The sequence below is a fragment of the Anomaloglossus baeobatrachus genome, unplaced genomic scaffold (assembly GCF_048569485.1).
Source record: "Anomaloglossus baeobatrachus isolate aAnoBae1 unplaced genomic scaffold, aAnoBae1.hap1 Scaffold_3202, whole genome shotgun sequence".
Lineage (NCBI taxonomy): Eukaryota > Metazoa > Chordata > Amphibia > Anura > Aromobatidae > Anomaloglossus > Anomaloglossus baeobatrachus.
In genome coordinates, this window is record NW_027442599.1 from 42,530 (window position 1) to 62,500 (window position 19,971).

The 19,971-nt window shown below is 52.8% G+C and overlaps 1 protein-coding gene across 1 annotated transcript in view; it reads right to left on the reverse strand.

The window, feature by feature from the left end:
- Window positions 1-2,493: 2,493 nt before the first annotated feature.
- Window positions 2,494-19,971, reverse strand: part of LOC142269458 (gamma-aminobutyric acid receptor-associated protein) — a 42,990-nt gene continuing 25,512 nt past the window's right edge. Inside the window, exons 2-4 of the mRNA XM_075332408.1 lie at window positions 3,104-3,182; window positions 2,912-3,030; window positions 2,494-2,759 (exon numbers count right to left, since the gene is read on the reverse strand). Coding sequence (XP_075188523.1) covers window positions 2,694-2,759; window positions 2,912-3,030; window positions 3,104-3,182 — 264 coding nt within the window. The 3' untranslated portion in view covers window positions 2,494-2,693. The remainder of the gene's footprint in view (window positions 2,760-2,911; window positions 3,031-3,103; window positions 3,183-19,971) is intronic.

The following is a 19,971-nucleotide window of genomic DNA, read 5'->3' on the forward strand; positions in this document are numbered from 1 at the left end:
CCACTTCTCCTGCTCCATCCATAGCACAGCAGTGTTTGGTCACTGACACAGAGCTGGAACCTGATGCACCCACATCCTTTACAGTGTCTGCACTCTGACCCTCTAGTGTTTAGTTGGTCTTAAGACCAACTCAACAGCTGCTACTGGTAGCCTTTAGTGTCTGAGTGGGTAATGCTTATCTCCATCCCACAGCATTACAACCAATGTCACGGGGGGAAGGTCTGTTACCAGGACTATATAGGGCCAAAAACCAGCCAAGGTAGCATGCAATATTAAATTGAGCGCACAGACATTGGATTTAGGGATCGAGATAAAAGAAACAGCCCAAGATTAAAATTAAATATTTAATTGCCATAAGGGCACACTAAATAATACACTATATATAAGATGGAATTTACAGAATATATAGGTCAATAGCACCATAACAGATAAGTTATGGTTGCAAACAGATACAGATGGATCAGTTACTTTTTTGTTCCCTATGGCTAGGCCTTGGTGTCGACTCCGCACAGGGGGGCACTGTGGAGCCACAGGTTTTCTGGGACTCGCCTCACTGTACGCACGTGACCTCTCATAGAACACTCACAAAATATCCGCTTTGAGTTTTATGGACCTACGCACCTTCCATGTCCCATCCCAACTTGTATAGAGATAGCGTGGCACTCCTGGTAGAAGTCGGGGTGCACCAGAAGGGTCCAAATACAGAAAATAGAAGAAAAGCCGAGCACTCCCAAATATATGCAAAAGTGAATTTGACAGAGCAAAATCAATGAAAAAAGAAGGACATTTCGGTCTAGTGTTAGACCTTCATCAGTTCCACTAATAAAAGAACAAAGATACAGTATAAAAATAAGGAACATGATTAGGTATAAAGACAACTGAAAAATATACAACCTCAGCAGGTATCACGTGCAAAAGAAAGCTCTTGCAGCTTATGGAATATTAACTCCGTATGTAACAATTCATATGTATGAAATTAAATACAGAAATAATGACATACTTGTGTAGAACACATACAATGATATATACACATGTAAATATCGTATGCTTTATTCCATGACCTGCATGAATTTTCTTTTGCACGTGATACCTGCTGAGGTTGTACATTTTTCAGTTGTCTTTATACCTAAACATGTTCCTTATATTTATACTGTATCTTTGTTCTTTTATTAGTGAAACTGATGAAGGTCAGTAGAACACTAGAACAAAGTTCTTTATTCACCGATTTTGCTGCATCAATAAATTCACTTTTTGCATTTATTTGGGAGTGCCTGACTTCTTCTCACCCTCCCACCTTGTGACCTAAGACAGGGATGCATCTTTAGTTCCCAGAAAGTTACGAATTGGCAGTTTTCCCCATATCTCTGCCTCTGAGCGTCCCATGCGTTAAATATTGCCATCATCTTTCTAGTTATGATTTGATCTATCCATAGTTATGAAACATGATAGGTCTGTGATCTTCTCTTGGAGAGTTATCAAATTTTAAGTTGATTTGCACATCCCATTATTAATAGAAAATAGATGTGACGTTCATCTTCCCATCGTAAAGCCAGAAATATACCTGCCCTATATCTATTAAGGAGAGAAGCACTCCGTAATACTGTAGCTCTTACACAGGAGCCTCAGGCTATGTCCGCACGTTGCTTTTTTGCTGCTTTTTCAACTGCAGCGTTTAATGCCAAAATGGTTGTGTTCTGCTTTTCAAGCAAAGTCTATGGGAATTTGGGTTTGTTGTCCGCACTGTGCAGTTCAAACTGCAGCCTTTTTGTTGCAGAACTTTGGTCAAAAACTCAGCTTTGCAGTGCAAAACCCAAATGGCAAAAACAATTGACATGTCAGTTGTTTTTGCCATTTGGGTTTTGCACTGCAAAGCTGAGTTTTTGACCAAAGTTCTGCAACAAAAAGGCTGCAGTTTGAACTGCACAGTGCGGACAACAAACCCAAATTCCCATAGACTTTGCTTGAAAAGCAGAACACATCCATTTTGGCATTAAACGCTGCAGTTGAAAAAGCAGCAAAAAAGCAGGTAAAAAGCAACGTGCGGACATAGCCTCAAAGTCTCAGATTCTTGTTTGAAGCTGCTTGTAAAACTTGTAGCTGTCCGCCCATATCCTTAGCTGAATACCTTGACAGCAGGGAGCATGCATATATTCAGGAACTCTTCCTAAGTCTTGATTGGATTTTTTCACCTTGTCATTTGGCTCCCAGTTCTTGGTGTTGGATTTTTGCTGCAGGGCAAGGGGTGTGTAAATGAACAGTGACAGCTGACTGACATAAATGATTATCATATTAATCATAATCCTCACAGCAGCTTTACACTGCTCACTCTGGCGCTTGACATTGTGCCTGGTGGTGTACGGCAGAACACAGCTGCTCAGCCATGAATCTCCAGGACAAAGCAGTGTACTGATATTACCTGAGGAGGTCTGGACTCCGCAGAGCAGTGACTATCAACATTTTCCTTCCCAAATACAGAACACACAAACTAGAACACAACGCACGTCAGGTTATTTTATTACGAACAACCCATAATAGGGCTGATAGAAAGGGGAGAAATAACTACAACCCCAAAAATGAAGAGCCCCAGAGGGGCAATTAAACAAACATAACAGGATTAAAAGGGAAAACTGAAGTGATCAGGTAAGAGGAGCGAATCAAAGACCATGAATAAGGAATAAGTAAAGGGGTGATGGCTACTGCCCGTATACACTCTCATCACTGTACGCAATATACAGGAAGCAGTCCTCTTCATGGTGTTCCTAGGAAACAAAAAAAAGGTACATGTCACAACTACAAGCCCTACTATTCCTGTACACAGTCCAGTACTGTATATACAGCTCTACACTACACCTCCATCCTGCCCTGTATATACTATTCCTGTACTCACACAGCTCTTCTATTCTGTACTCACCTGGTAGAGTTGTCCCATGGTGGCGCTGGTTGGGGGGATGACGTTGTTGACGAAGAAGAACAGAGCGTCTTCCGCACGTAAGTGAATCCTTTTCCTGATGAGAAAGTAAAACTGGCCAACTGACCAGAGGGGGTCGTTCAATCAGTTGTGACACCATGGTGGGAGTGGGCGGTATTAGGGGCTGTATGATACCTGTAAGATCTGAGGGCACCAGATATTTCTTCTTGTCCAGATCTCCGATCCTCGCTTTTGGAGCCTTCTCAACAATCACCTGAAAACAAAGCACCAAAATGTGCATTAACGCAGGCCCTCCCTATGAACAACTGGCCTCTTCTCTTGGGGGAGCCACATCCCTCTCTCTGAGGCACTGCGTCGCCTTCTCTAGTTTTCGGTGGTCCCATCCTCTTGTCTACCAGGGTCCTTCATCCCCTTCTATGGCTCTCTGGGGCCCTCATCCCTCCTCTTCCCATCGCTCTATCGGGGTGTCCCCTTCTCTCTCCCAGGTGCCCCATCCTCTTCTCTCCCACTCGCTCTCCATCCCTGGAGACCCCATCCTCTTCTCTCCTAGGGACTGCCTTTCCTGGGGCTTCATTTATCCTCTTCTCTCCCGGGGACCCCCATCCCCTTCTCTCCTGGGGGCCCCCTCCCAGTCTCTTCCTCCTCTCCGAGAACCTCGTCCCCTTCTCTATTTCCTTGGACTCACTTTTTATCCCCAGGGCCCCTCCCCATCTTTCCCGCGGGCCCCGTCACTCATCTCCCCATACCCCCTCCCCTTCTTTAAAAGGGAGTTTTGTCCTCTTCTCTCCTGGGGTGGGCCCGTCACTCTCCCCTTCCTCCTCCTCCCTCTCGGGGGGGCCCCGTATCTCCCCTTCCTCTGTGAGTGGAGTGTGGTGAGGAGGTGACCGGAGCGTAGAGACCCGGGGTCCTGCTCGACCCAGGTGACACCAAAGAGGAGTATCCTACAAACACGGGAGTGCGGGGGGGGGGGGCACCCGTGGGCTTGCTGCACAGAACGCTGGGTGGAAGGATCTGGCAGCAAAAACAGGGACCCGGTCCCTAGACTAAAAGAAAACTAACGTACTGTTTAGTAACATCGGGGGCCAGCGTGGCTACAAGCATCCAGGGCCGAAAATCAGCACACGAATCCGCTGGAAGGGGGCTACAGAGGATCAGGGAGCCAAGCAGGCAGAAAACCCGTTGAAGGCCGCGGCCCCTGGCTCAGGGCACTATGTGTGGACACGCGGGACAGGAGGGCGAGAGTCAGCACAGTAGAGACAACCAGGGAAGGCACATCTCAGGGGGATGGCCTCTGAGCTGCCCGGGATCGGCGGGAGCCCATCATGGTAGATCCCATCATACCGCGGGTGATTACCAGATCCTCAGATGTACAGTCTGCTGGCAGAGACTTACTGTAACCCCCAGTGACATCTACATCCTTCCCGCGCCCTCTCATGTTCCCCGGTCCTCAAGCTCTACCTGTGGGGAGCAATATCCCCTCCGCTGCACCATCATCATCTGCCCCGGGGAACACACAGCGCAGCGGTGGCCCACATAGCCGCAAAACCACAGGTGGAGTGACAGACTTATACTCTTAACTACAACTCCCGTCATCATAATAATCATCCCTTTATTATCAAAAGACACCACCAGGGTCACAGAACCGGGCCTCGTCGCCGCGACATCAACGGACTAGTCCGGCCCAGTAACAAGTACCCCTTGGCCTTGGAGCTGGGCGTGTCAACTTTGACGTCATGAACAGGATAACGTGCCCGATACCACCAGGTACTGTGTGCCCAAGTACTGTGTGTTTATGAACTGTTGAATTGCGCAGTAGTGAACTGTTGCCGCCAATAAACTAGCCGCGCGCAAGGAGAAAGGGGCGTGCCATAAAAAGAGCGCGAAGAAAGCCCGCCATCAGAGCGACTGTTAATTAACCCTGTACTCCCTGAAAGAGAAACGTGGAGCCTGGTAAGGTCCACTAAGGGGGGAGGAAGATGTCCAGCCCAGGTGGAGATGAGGCTGCCGCTGCACCCCCAGCGCCCGTTATACCGCACATCCCGGGAGCGGCCTGGTTACCGCAATACTCAGGGGAGTCGCATACTCTGAGCAACTATAGAGAGGCTGCACGGTCTGTTTGAAGTGTACCCCTGAGCAAAGGTCAAAAAGTGGGCATAATAGGACAGTTAACCGATGCAGCCGAGCGTGAAGTAAAGTGCCGGCCACACACTGACAAAGGGACAGTAGCACAAATACTGGCCAGGGTAAAAGACACTTGACACCCGGCACAAGGGAGAACGAGGGTGGTACGCCCTAGAGGTCACCACACAGCCTAAAGCAGATCTAACATCTAGAGCCGCGAAAGCTGAAGGGTCAGCCACAGGATGCCCAACAAAACCAGGGCCTTGTCACCAAGGGGTGCAGACGACCCTGTCAACGGTCTACCTGATGCCTGGGGTCGTTCCGGGGCGGGATCCCCGCATCTCAGGAGATTCTACAGGACTCTAATGTAAATAGTTGTTTAAAGGTAACCTGTCACCAGTTTTATCACTATTAAAACAAAAGTCTCCCCTTCTGCACCTTGTTGCTGGCCCCCCTTGCAGACCCCAAAAAGAACTTTAGAAAATCTCACCGTTTCCTATGCAAATGAACTGTTGGCCAGATGGGCGGGCTCTATTTCGGCTCCTGTCCTCCCTCCTACAGATGATGTTCGCCATCCTCCTGTCATGATTGACAGACACCGCCGCCGTCATCATCATCATCATCCACGCTGCTGGCAAAGTCTCGCGCAGGCGCAGTTCGCCGTGTGCCTATCGTGGGCCGAGCATAAAAACCAGTTTCCCGCGCGCCGGTGATGTATTTGCGCAGGTGTGAGATTATGGGCAGCGCAGTGCATGACCTCACCAGTAGGGATGAGCGAGCATGCTCGCCGCTACTCTGTGCTCGCCCGAGCTTCTCAGTGCTCGGTATATTCAGCAAGCTCCGAGTACCGGCGAGATGCTCGGGCAGATGCTCGGCTCCACCTCCCTGCATGTGGGCGGTATTTACAGAGTCAGCCCACATGCAGGGATTGGCTGTCACACACTAATGCCATGGCTGTGGCATTACAGTGATTGGCTGGCCACACAGCGTCATCAGCTCTATATGACAGCTGACGGCGCTGTGCTCGGCTCTCTGATCCACAGTCAGCTAGTGTAGGGGGAGGTGCTGCTGAGCTAGGGACAGACTTTAGTGCGTGTCTTAGGTAGTGTAGGTACTAGGAGGTGCAACGTCACAGTTGCCATAGTAACCTACCGAGCGGGTTACTATAGCATCGGTAATCTCCGATCACCTGATTACCGGGGCCGCTATGCACTGGCTCCTGCAGGAGCCGCTGAATAGCGGCGCCGGGAATCAGCTGATCGGAGATCACTGTTGCTGTAGTTAACCGCTCAGTAGGTTACTATGGCAGCGGTGACGTCACCGCCTACCAACCCGCCGCAGCCTCTGCTCGATTACACAGCACGGGGAGGAGCAGTGTTCTTCCTCCCTGTGCAGTGTGATATAGCAGAGCTGCATGGGTTGAAATAAACAGAAGACCAGGATCGTGGAGGGGTGAGAGGGAGTAATAAACATGGAGTCTCTAAGTGTGTCTGTATTTTTTTCTAATAAAGTATTTTTTTCTCTGTTTGGTGTCTTTTTAACCCTTTATTGGAGATTCTTAATGGCTGGGTCAAACTTGGCCTGACATTAAGAATCTCAGACTTAATACCAACTGATAAAACAAAACTGTATTAACCCCTTATTACCCAGCGTACCAGGGCCGCTGGAAGAATTGGATACAGCGCCAGAAGATGGCGCTTTTATGAAAGCGACATTTTCTGGGGTGGCTGTAAACTGCAATTTTCAGCGGGGGGCCCAGAAAGCTTGGGCCACCCTCTACTGCGAATTCAAATCCCCAGCTGCCTAGTTATACCTGGCTGGATACAAAAATGGGTGAAGCCCACGTAATTTTTTTTAGTTTTTAGGCAAAAACTTAAAAAAATAAAAAAAAAAGGGCTGTCCTGGATTTTCCATTGCCAGTGAAGCTAACACCAAGCAGTGGGGGTTAGCAGCCAGTAGCCGCTTGGGTTTCCAATAAAAAATGCAGCGGGAGTCCATGGTTTTTTTTAAGAATTAAAAAAAAAAAAAAAAAAAAATTTACATTCACATCGAGCACCCGAGCATTTTACTGCTCACTCATCCCTACTCCTGACCACAGCGCCAGCAGAACAAGTAATCAGATGTCTCCAGTGTCGGACGATTACTTGTTCTGTGTCCCCCTGCATCCATCGCAGTGTGTGGGGGCTGTGAGGTCAGCTGAGTTTATTCCGGCACTGGAGTCACCTAATCTGAACTGAGCTCAACTCACACCCCGCACATGCTGCGATGGATACAGAGAGACAGGGGGACACAGAACAAGTAATCGGCCGACACTGGAGTCAGCTGAACTCCTGACCACACACACGCTGCGATGGATGCAGAGAGACAGGGGGACACAGAACAAGTAATCGGCAGACACTGGAGCCAGCTGAACTCCTGACCTCACACACACTGCGATGGATACAGAGAGACAGGGGGACACAGAACAAGTAATCGGCCGACACTGGAGTCAGCTGAACTCCTGACCTCACACACGCTGCGATGGATGCAGAGAGACAGGGGGACACAGAACAAGTAATCGGCCGACACTGGAGTCAGCTGAACTCCTGACCACACACACGCTGCGATGGATGCAGAGAGACAGGGGGACACAGAACAAGTAATCAGCCGACACTGGAGTCAGCTGAACTCCTGACCACACACACGCTGCGATGGATACAGAGAGACAGGGGGACACAGAACAAGTAATCGGCCAACACTGGAGTCAGCTGATCTCCTGACCTCACACACGCTGCGATGGATGCAGAGAGACAGGGGGACACAGAACAAGTAATCGGCCGACACTGGAGTCAGCTGAACTCCTGACCTCACACACGCTGCGATGGATGCAGAGAGACAGGGAGACACAGAACAAGTAATCGGCCGACACTGGAGTCAGCTGAACTCCTGACCTCACACACGCTGCGATGGATGCAGAGAGACAGGGGGACACAGAACAAGTAATCGGCCGACACTGGAGTCAGCTGAACTCCTGACCACACACACACACTGCGATGGATGCAGAGAGACAGGGGGACACAGAACAAGTAATCGGCCGACACTGGAGTCAGCTGATCTGAACTCCTGACCTCACACACGCTACGATGGATGCAGAGAGACAGGGGGACACAGAACAAGTAATCGGCCGACACTGGAGTCAGCTGAACTCCTGACCTCACACACGCTGCGATGGATGCAGAGAGACAGGGAGACACAGAACAAGTAATCGGCAGACACTGGAGTCAGCTGATCTCCTGACCTCACACACGCTGCGATGGATGCAGAGAGACAGGGGGACACAGAACAAGTAATCGTCCAACACTGGAGTCAGCTGAACTCCTGACCACACACACGCTGCGATGGATGCAGAGAGACAGGGGGACACAGAACAAGTAATCGTCCAACACTGGAGTCAGCTGATCTCCTGACCACACACACGCTGCGATAGATGCAGAGAGACAGGGGGACACAGAACAAGTAATCGTCCAACACTGGAGTCAGCTGAACTCCTGACCACACACACGCTGCGATGGATGCAGAGAGACAGGGGGACACAGAACAAGTAATCGGCCAACACTGGAGTCAGCTGATCTCCTGACCTCACACACGCTGCGATGGATGCAGAGAGACAGGGGGACACAGAACAAGTAATCGGCCAACACTGGAGTCAGCTGAACTCCTGACCACACACACGCTGCGATGGATGCAGAGAGACAGGGGGACACAGAACAAGTAATCGGCCGACACTGGAGTCAGCTGAACTCCTGACCTCACACACGCTGCGATGGATGCAGAGAGACAGGGGGACACAGAACAAGTAATCGGCCGACACTGGAGTCAGCTGAACTCCTGACCTCACACACGCTGCGATGGATGCAGAGAGACAGGGGGACACAGAACAAGTAATCGGCCGACACTGGAGTCAGCTGATCTCCTGACCACACACACGCTGCGATGGATGCAGAGAGACAGGGGGACACAGAACAAGTAATCGGCAGACACTGGAGTCAGCTGAACTCCTGACCACACACACGCTGCGATGGATACAGAGAGACAGGGGGACACAGAACAAGTAATCGGCAGACACTGGAGTCAGCTGAACTCCTGACCTCACACACGCTGCGATGGATGCAGAGAGACAGGGAGACACAGAACAAGTAATCGGCCAACACTGGAGTCAGCTGAACTCCTGACCTCACACACGCTGCGATGGATGCAGAGAGACAGGGAGACACAGAACAAGTAATCGTCCAACACTGGAGTCAGCTGAACTCCTGACCACACACACGCTGCGATGGATGCAGAGAGACAGGGAGACACAGAACAAGTAATCGGCCGACACTGGAGTCAGCTGAACTCCTGACCACACACACGCTGCGATGGATGCAGAGAGACAGGGAGACACAGAACAAGTAATCGTCCAACACTGGAGTCAGCTGAACTCCTGACCACACACACGCTGCGATGGATGCAGAGAGACAGGGGGACACAGAACAAGTAATCGGCAGACACTGGAGTCAGCTGAACTCCTGACCACACACACGCTGCGATGGATGCAGAGAGACAGGGGGACACAGAACAAGTAATCGGCCGACACTGGAGTCAGCTGAACTCCTGACCACACACACACTGCGATGGATGCAGAGAGACAGGGGGACACAGAACAAGTAATCGGCCAACACTGGAGTCAGCTGAACTCCTGACCACACACACGCTGCGATGGATACAGAGAGACAGGGGGACACAGAACAAGTAATCGGCCGACACTGGAGTCAGCTGAACTCCTGACCACACACACACTGCGATGGATGCAGAGACAGGGGGACACAGAACAAGTAATCGGCCGACACTGGAGTCAGCTGATCTCCTGACCACACACACGCTGCGATGGATGCAGAGAGACAGGGAGACACAGAACAAGTAATCGGCCGACACTGGAGTCAGCTGAACTCCTGACCTCACACGCTGCGATGGATGCAGAGAGACAGGGAGACACAGAACAAGTAATCGGCCGACACTGGAGTCAGCTGAACTCCTGACCACATACACGCTGCGATGGATGCAGAGAGACAGGGGGACACAGAACAAGTAATCGGCCGACACTGTAGTCAGCTGAACTCCTGACACCACACACGCTGCGATGGATGCAGAGAGACAGGGGGACACAGAACAAGTAATCGGCCGACACTGGAGTCAGCTGAACTCCTGACCTCACACGCTGCGATGGATGCAGAGAGACAGGGAGACACAGAACAAGTAATCGGCCGACACTGGAGTCAGCTGAACTCCTGACCTCACACACGCTGCGATGGATGCAGAGAGACAGGGGGACACAGAACAAGTAATCGGCCGACACTGGAGTCAGCTGAACTCCTGACCACACACACGCTGCGATGGATGCAGAGAGACAGGGGGACACAGAACAAGTAATCGGCCGACACTGGAGTCAGCTGAACTCCTGACCTCACACACGCTGCGATGGATGCAGAGAGACAGGGAGACACAGAACAAGTAATCGGCCGACACTGGAGTCAGCTGAACTCCTGACCTCACACACGCTGCGATGGATGCAGAGAGACAGGGGGACACAGAACAAGTAATCGGCCGACACTGGAGTCAGCTGAACTCCTGACCACACACACGCTGCGATGGATGCAGAGAGACAGGGGGACACAGAACAAGTAATCGGCCGACACTGGAGTCAGCTGAACTCCTGACCTCACACGCTGCGATGGATGCAGAGAGACAGGGGGACACAGAACAAGTAATCGGCCGACACTGGAGTCAGCTGAACTCCTGACCACACACACGCTGCGATGGATGCAGAGAGACAGGGGGACACAGAACAAGTAATCGGCCAACACTGGAGCCAGCTGAACTCCTGACCTCACACACACTGCGATGGATGCAGAGAGACAGGGAGACACAGAACAAGTAATCGGCCAACACTGGAGCCAGCTGAACTCCTGACCTCACACACGCTGCGATGGATGCAGAGAGACAGGGGGACACAGAACAAGTAATCGGCCGACACTGGAGTCAGCTGAACTCCTGACCTCACACGCTGCGATGGATGCAGAGAGACAGGGGGACACAGAACAAGTAATCGGCCGACACTGGAGTCAGCTGAACTCCTGACCTCACACACGCTGCGATGGATGCAGAGAGACAGGGGGACACAGAACAAGTAATCGGCAGACACTGGAGTCAGCTGAACTCCTGACCACACACACGCTGCGATGGATGCAGAGAGACAGGGGGACACAGAACAAGTAATCGGCCGACACTGGAGTCAGCTGATCTCCTGACCACACACACGCTGCGATGGATGCAGAGAGACAGGGGGACACAGAACAAGTAATCGGCCGACACTGGAGTCAGCTGAACTCCTGACCACACACATGCTGCGATAGATGCAGAGAGACAGGGAGACACAGAACAAGTAATCGGCCAACACTGGAGTCAGCTGAACTCCTGACCTCACACACGCTGCGATGGATGCAGAGACAGGGGGACACAGAACAAGTAATCGGCCGACACTGGAGTCAGCTGAACTCCTGACCACACACGCTGCGATGGATGCAGAGAGACAGGGAGACACAGAACAAGTAATCGGCAGACACTGGAGTCAGCTGAACTCCTGACCACACACGCTGCGATGGATGCAGAGAGACAGGGAGACACAGAACAAGTAATCGGCAGACACTGGAGTCAGCTGAACTCCTGACCACACACGCTGCGATGGATGCAGAGAGACAGGGGGACACAGAACAAGTAATCGGCAGACACTGGAGTCAGCTGAACTCCTGACCTCACACACGCTGCGATGGATGCAGAGACAGGGGGACACAGAACAAGTAATCGGCCGACACTGGAGTCAGCTGAACTCCTGACCTCACACACGCTGCGATGGATACAGAGAGACAGGGGGACACAGAACAAGTAATCGGCCAACACTGGAGTCAGCTGAACTCCTGACCTCACACACGCTGCGATGGATACAGAGAGACAGGGGGACACAGAACAAGTAATCGGCAGACACTGGAGCCAGCTGAACTCCTGACCACACACACGCTGCGATGGATACAGAGAGACAGGGAGACACAGAACAAGTAATCGGCAGACACTGGAGTCAGCTGAACTCCTGACCACACACGCTGCGATGGATGCAGAGAGACAGGGGGACACAGAACAAGTAATCGGCAGACACTGGAGTCAGCTGAACTCCTGACCACACACGCTGCGATGGATGCAGAGAGACAGGGGGACACAGAACAAGTAATCGGCAGACACTGGAGTCAGCTGAACTCCTGACCTCACACACGCTGCGATGGATACAGAGAGACAGGGGGACACAGAACAAGTAATCGGCTGACACTGGAGTCAGCTGAACTCCTGACCACACACACGCTGCGATGGATACAGAGAGACAGGGGGACACAGAACAAGTAATCGGCTGACACTGGAGTCAGCTGAACTCCTGACCTCACACGCTGCGATGGATGCAGAGAGACAGGGGGACACAGAACAAGTAATCGGCCAACACTGGAGTCAGCTGAACTCCTGACCTCACACACGCTGCGATGGATGCAGAGAGACAGGGGGACACAGAACAAGTAATCGGCCGACACTGGAGTCAGCTGAACTCCTGACCACACACACGCTGCGATGGATACAGAGAGACAGGGGGACACAGAACAAGTAATCGGCCGACACTGGAGTCAGCTGATCTCCTGACCTCACACACACTGCGATGGATACAGAGAGACAGGGGGACACAGAACAAGTAATCGGCCGACACTGGAGTCAGCTGATCTCCTGACCACACACACGCTGCGATGGATGCAGAGAGACAGGGAGACACAGAACAAGTAATCGGCCGACACTGGAGTCAGCTGATCTCCTGACCTCACACACGCTGCGATGGATGCAGAGAGACAGGGGGACATAGAACAAGTAATCGGCCAACACTGGAGTCAGCTGAACTCCTGACCACACACACGCTGCGATGGATGCAGAGAGACAGGGGGACACAGAACAAGTAATCGGCAGACACTGGAGCCAGCTGAACTCCTGACCACACACACGCTGCGATGGATGCAGAGAGACAGGGAGACACAGAACAAGTAATCGGCCGACACTGGAGTCAGCTGAACTCCTGACCTCACACACGCTGCGATGGATACAGAGAGACAGGGGGACACAGAACAAGTAATCGGCCGACACTGGAGCCAGCTGAACTCCTGACCACATACACGCTGCGATGGATGCAGAGAGACAGGGAGACACAGAACAAGTAATCGGCCGACACTGGAGTCAGCTGAACTCCTGACCACATACACGCTGCGATGGATGCAGAGAGACAGGGGGACACAGAACAAGTAATCGGCCGACACTGGAGTCAGCTGAACTCCTGACCTCACACGCTGCGATGGATGCAGAGAGACAGGGGGACACAGAACAAGTAATCGGCCGACACTGGAGTCAGCTGATCTCCTGACCTCACACGCTGCGATGGATGCAGAGAGACAGGGGGACACAGAACAAGTAATCGGCCGACACTGGAGTCAGCTGAACTCCTGACCACATACACGCTGCGATGGATGCAGAGAGACAGGGAGACACAGAACAAGTAATCGGCCGACACTGGAGTCAGCTGAACTCCTGACCTCACACACGCTGCGATGGATGCAGAGAGACAGGGAGACACAGAACAAGTAATCGGCCGACACTGGAGTCAGCTGAACTCCTGACCACACACACGCTGCGATGGATGCAGAGAGACAGGGGGACACAGAACAAGTAATCGGCCGACACTGGAGTCAGCTGAACTCCTGACCACACACACGCTGCGATGGATGCAGAGAGACAGGGAGACACAGAACAAGTAATCGGCCGACACTGGAGTCAGCTGAACTCCTGACCACACACACGCTGCGATGGATGCAGAGAGACAGGGGGACACAGAACAAGTAATCGGCAGACACTGGAGTCAGCTGAACTCCTGACCTCACACACGCTGCGATGGATACAGAGAGACAGGGGGACACAGAACAAGTAATCGGCAGACACTGGAGTCAGCTGATCTCCTGACCTCACACACGCTGCGATGGATACAGAGAGACAGGGGGACACAGAACAAGTAATCAGCAGACACTGGAGTCAGCTGAACTCCTGACCTCACACACGCTGCGATGGATGCAGAGAGACAGGGGGACACAGAACAAGTAATCGGCAGACACTGGAGTCAGCTGATCTCCTGACCACACACACGCTGCGATGGATGCAGAGAGACAGGGGGACACAGAACAAGTAATCGGCCGACACTGGAGTCAGCTGAACTCCTGACCTCACACACGCTGCGATGGATGCAGAGAGACAGGGGGACACAGAACAAGTAATCGGCCGACACTGGAGTCAGCTGAACTCCTGACCACACACACGCTGCGATGGATGCAGAGAGACAGGGGGACACAGAACAAGTAATCGGCCGACACTGGAGTCAGCTGAACTCCTGACCACACACACACTGCGATAGATGCAGAGAGACAGGGGGACACAGAACAAGTAATCGGCAGACACTGGAGTCAGCTGAACTCCTGACCTCACACACGCTGCGATGGATGCAGAGAGACAGGGGGACACAGAACAAGTAATCGGCCGACACTGGAGTCAGCTGATCTCCTGACCACACACACGCTGCGATGGATGCAGAGAGACAGGGGGACACAGAACAAGTAATCGGCCGACACTGGAGTCAGCTGAACTCCTGACCTCACACACGCTGCGATGGATGCAGAGAGACAGGGGGACACAGAACAAGTAATCGGCCGACACTGGAGTCAGCTGAACTCCTGACCACACACACGCTGCGATGGATGCAGAGAGACAGGGGGACACAGAACAAGTAATCGGCCGACACTGGAGTCAGCTGAACTCCTGACCTCACACACGCTGCGATGGATGCAGAGAGACAGGGGGACACAGAACAAGTAATCGGCCGACACTGGAGTCAGCTGATCTCCTGACCTCACACACGCTGCGATGGATGCAGAGAGACAGGGGGACACAGAACAAGTAATCGGCCGACACTGGAGTCAGCTGAACTCCTGACCACACACACACTGCGATGGATGCAGAGAGACAGGGGGACACAGAACAAGTAATCGGCCGACACTGGAGTCAGCTGAACTCCTGACCTCACACACGCTGCGATGGATGCAGAGACAGGGGGACACAGAACAAGTAATCGGCCGACACTGGAGTCAGCTGAACTCCTGACCTCACACACGCTGCGATGGATGCAGAGAGACAGGGAGACACAGAACAAGTAATCGGCCGACACTGGAGTCAGCTGAACTCCTGACCACACACACGCTGCGATGGATGCAGAGAGACAGGGGGACACAGAACAAGTAATCGGCCGACACTGGAGTCAGCTGAACTCCTGACCACACACACGCTGCGATGGATGCAGAGAGACAGGGGGACACAGAACAAGTAATCGGCCGACACTGGAGTCAGCTGAACTCCTGACCACACACACGCTGCGATGGATGCAGAGAGACAGGGAGACACAGAACAAGTAATCGGCCGACACTGGAGTCAGCTGATCTCCTGACCACACACACGCTGCGATGGATACAGAGAGACAGGGAGACACAGAACAAGTAATCGGCCAACACTGGAGTCAGCTGAACTCCTGACCTCACACACGCTGCGATGGATGCAGAGAGACAGGGGGACACAGAACAAGTAATCGGCCGACACTGGAGTCAGCTGAACTCCTGACCACACACACGCTGCGATGGATGCAGAGAGACAGGGGGACACAGAACAAGTAATCGGCCGACACTGGAGTCAGCTGATCTCCTGACCACACACACGCTGCGATGGATGCAGAGAGACAGGGAGACACAGAACAAGTAATCGGCCGACACTGGAGTCAGCTGAACTCCTGACCACACACACGCTGCGATGGATGCAGAGAGACAGGGGGACACAGAACAAGTAATCGGCTGACACTGGAGTCAGCTGAACTCCTGACCTCACACGCTGCGATGGATACAGAGAGACAGGGAGACACAGAACAAGTAATCGGCCGACACTGGAGTCAGCTGAACTCCTGACCACACACACGCTGCGATGGATACAGAGAGACAGGGAGACACAGAACAAGTAATCGGCCGACACTGGAGTCAGCTGAACTCCTGACCACACACACGCTGCGATGGATGCAGAGAGACAGGGGGACACAGAACAAGTAATCGGCCGACACTGGAGTCAGCTGAACTCCTGACCACACACACGCTGCGATGGATACAGAGAGACAGGGGGACACAGAACAAGTAATCGGCCAACACTGGAGTCAGCTGATCTCCTGACCTCACACACGCTGCGATGGATACAGAGAGACAGGGGGACACAGAACAAGTAATCGGCCAACACTGGAGTCAGCTGAACTCCTGACCACATACACGCTGCGATGGATGCAGAGAGACAGGGGGACACAGAACAAGTAATCGGCCAACACTGGAGTCAGCTGAACTCCTGACCACACACACACTGCGATGGATGCAGAGAGACAGGGGGACACAGAACAAGTAATCGGCCGACACTGGAGTCAGCTGAACTCCTGACCTCACACACGCTGCGATGGATGCAGAGAGACAGGGGGACACAGAACAAGTAATCGGCCGACACTGGAGTCAGCTGAACTCCTGACCTCACACACGCTGCGATGGATGCAGAGAGACAGGGGGACACAGAACAAGTAATCGGCCAACACTGGAGTCAGCTGAACTCCTGACCACACACACGCTGCGATGGATGCAGAGACAGGGAGACACAGAACAAGTAATCGGCCAACACTGGAGTCAGCTGAACTCCTGACCTCACACACGCTGCGATGGATACAGAGAGACAGGGAGACACAGAACAAGTAATCGTCCAACACTGGAGTCAGCTGAACTCCTGACCTCACACACGCTGCGATGGATGCAGAGAGACAGGGGGACACAGAACAAGTAATCGGCAGACACTGGAGTCAGCTGAACTCCTGACCTCACACGCTGCGATGGATGCAGAGAGACAGGGGGACACAGAACAAGTAATCGGCAGACACTGGAGTCAGCTGAACTCCTGACCTCACACGCTGCGATGGATGCAGAGAGACAGGGAGACACAGAACAAGTAATCGGCAGACACTGGAGTCAGCTGAACTCCTGACCTCACACGCTGCGATGGATGCAGAGAGACAGGGGGACACAGAACAAGTAATCGGCAGACACTGGAGTCAGCTGAACTCCTGACCTCACACGCTGCGATGGATGCAGAGAGACAGGGAGACACAGAACAAGTAATCGGCCAACACTGGAGTCAGCTGAACTCCTGACCTCACACACGCTGCGATGGATGCAGAGAGACAGGGAGACACAGAACAAGTAATCGTCCAACACTGGAGTCAGCTGAACTCCTGACCTCACACACTGCGATGGATACAGAGAGACAGGGGGACACAGAACAAGTAATCGGCAGACACTGGAGTCAGCTGAACTCCTGACCTCACACACGCTGCGATGGATGCAGAGAGACAGGGGGACACAGAACAAGTAATCAGCAGACACTGGAGTCAGCTGAACTCCTGACCACACACACGCTGCGATGGATGCAGAGAGACAGGGGGACACAGAACAAGTAATCGGCCAACACTGGAGTCAGCTGAACTCCTGACCACACACACGCTGCGATGGATACAGAGAGACAGGGAGACACAGAACAAGTAATCGGCAGACACTGGAGTCAGCTGATCTCCTGACCACACACACGCTGCGATGGATACAGAGAGACAGGGGGACACAGAACAAGTAATCGGCCGACACTGGAGTCAGCTGAACTCCTGACCTCACACACGCTGCGATGGATGCAGAGAGACAGGGGGACACAGAACAAGTAATCGGCCGACACTGGAGTCAGCTGATCTCCTGACCTCACACACGCTGCGATGGATGCAGAGAGACAGGGAGACACAGAACAAGTAATCGGCCGACACTGGAGTCAGCTGATCTCCTGACCACACACACGCTGCGATGGATACAGAGAGACAGGGAGACACAGAACAAGTAATCGGCCGACACTGGAGTCAGCTGAACTCCTGACCACACACACACACGCTGCGATGGATACAGAGAGACACAGAACAAGTAATCGGCCGACACTGGAGTCAGCTGAACTCCTGACCACATACACGCTGCGATGGATGCAGAGAGACAGGGGGACACAGAACAAGTAATCGGCCGACACTGGAGTCAGCTGATCTGAACTCCTGACCTCACACACGCTGCGATGGATGCAGAGAGACAGGGGGACACAGAACAAGTAATCGGCCGACACTGGAGTCAGCTGATCTGAACTCCTGACCTCACACACGCTGCGATGGATGCAGAGAGACAGGGGGACACAGAACAAGTAATCGGCCGACACTGGAGTCAGCTGAACTCCTGACCTCACACACGCTGCGATGGATACAGAGAGACAGGGAGACACAGAACAAGTAATCGTCCAACACTGGAGTCAGCTGATCTCCTGACCACACACACGCTGCGATGGATGCAGAGAGACAGGGAGACACAGAACAAGTAATCGGCCGACACTGGAGTCAGCTGATCTCCTGACCACACACACGCTGCGATGGATGCAGAGAGACAGGGGGACACAGAACAAGTAATCGGCCGACACTGGAGTCAGCTGAACTCCTGACCTCACACGCTGCGATGGATGCAGAGAGACAGGGGGACACAGAACAAGTAATCGGCAGACACTGGAGTCAGCTGAACTCCTGACCTCACACACGCTGCGATGGATGCAGAGAGACAGGGGGACACAGAACAAGTAATCGGCCGACACTGGAGTCAGCTGATCTCCTGACCACACACACGCTGCGATGGATGCAGAGAGACGGGGACACAGAACAAGTAATCGGCCAACACTGGAGTCAGCTGAACTCCTGACCTCACACACGCTGCGATGGATACAGAGAGACAGGGGGACACAGAACAAGTAATCGGCCGACACTGGAGTCAGCTGAACTCCTGACCTCACACACGCTGCGATGGATACAGAGAGACAGGGAGACACAGAACAAGTAATCGGCCGACACTGGAGTCAGCTGAACTCCTGACCACACACACACACGCTGCGATGGATACAGAGAGACACAGAACAAGTAATCGGCCGACACTGGAGCCAGCTGAACTCCTGACCACATACACGCTGCGATGGATGCAGAGAGACAGGGGGACACAGAACAAGTAATCGGCCGACACTGGAGTCAGCTGATCTGAACTCCTGACCTCACACACGCTACGATGGATGCAGAGAGACAGGGGGACACAGAACAAGTAATCGGCCGACACTGGAGTCAGCTGAACTCCTGACCTCACACACGCTGCGATGGATACAGAGAGACAGGGAGACACAGAACAAGTAATCGGCCGACACTGGAGTCAGCTGAACTCCTGACCTCACACACGCTGCGATGGATACAGAGAGACAGGGGGACACAGAACAAGTAATCGGCCGACACTGGAGTCAGCTGAACTCCTGACCTCACACACGCTGCGATGGATACAGAGAGACAGGGGGACACAGAACAAGTAATCGGCCGACACTGGAGTCAGCTGAACTCCTGACCACACACACGCTGCGATGGATGCAGAGAGACAGGGGGACACAGAACAAGTAATCGGCCGACACTGGAGTCAGCTGAACTCCTGACCTCACACACGCTGCGATGGATACAGAGAGACAGGGAGACACAGAACAAGTAATCGGCCGACACTGGAGTCAGCTGAACTCCTGACCACACACACACTGCGATGGATGCAGAGAGACAGGGGGACACA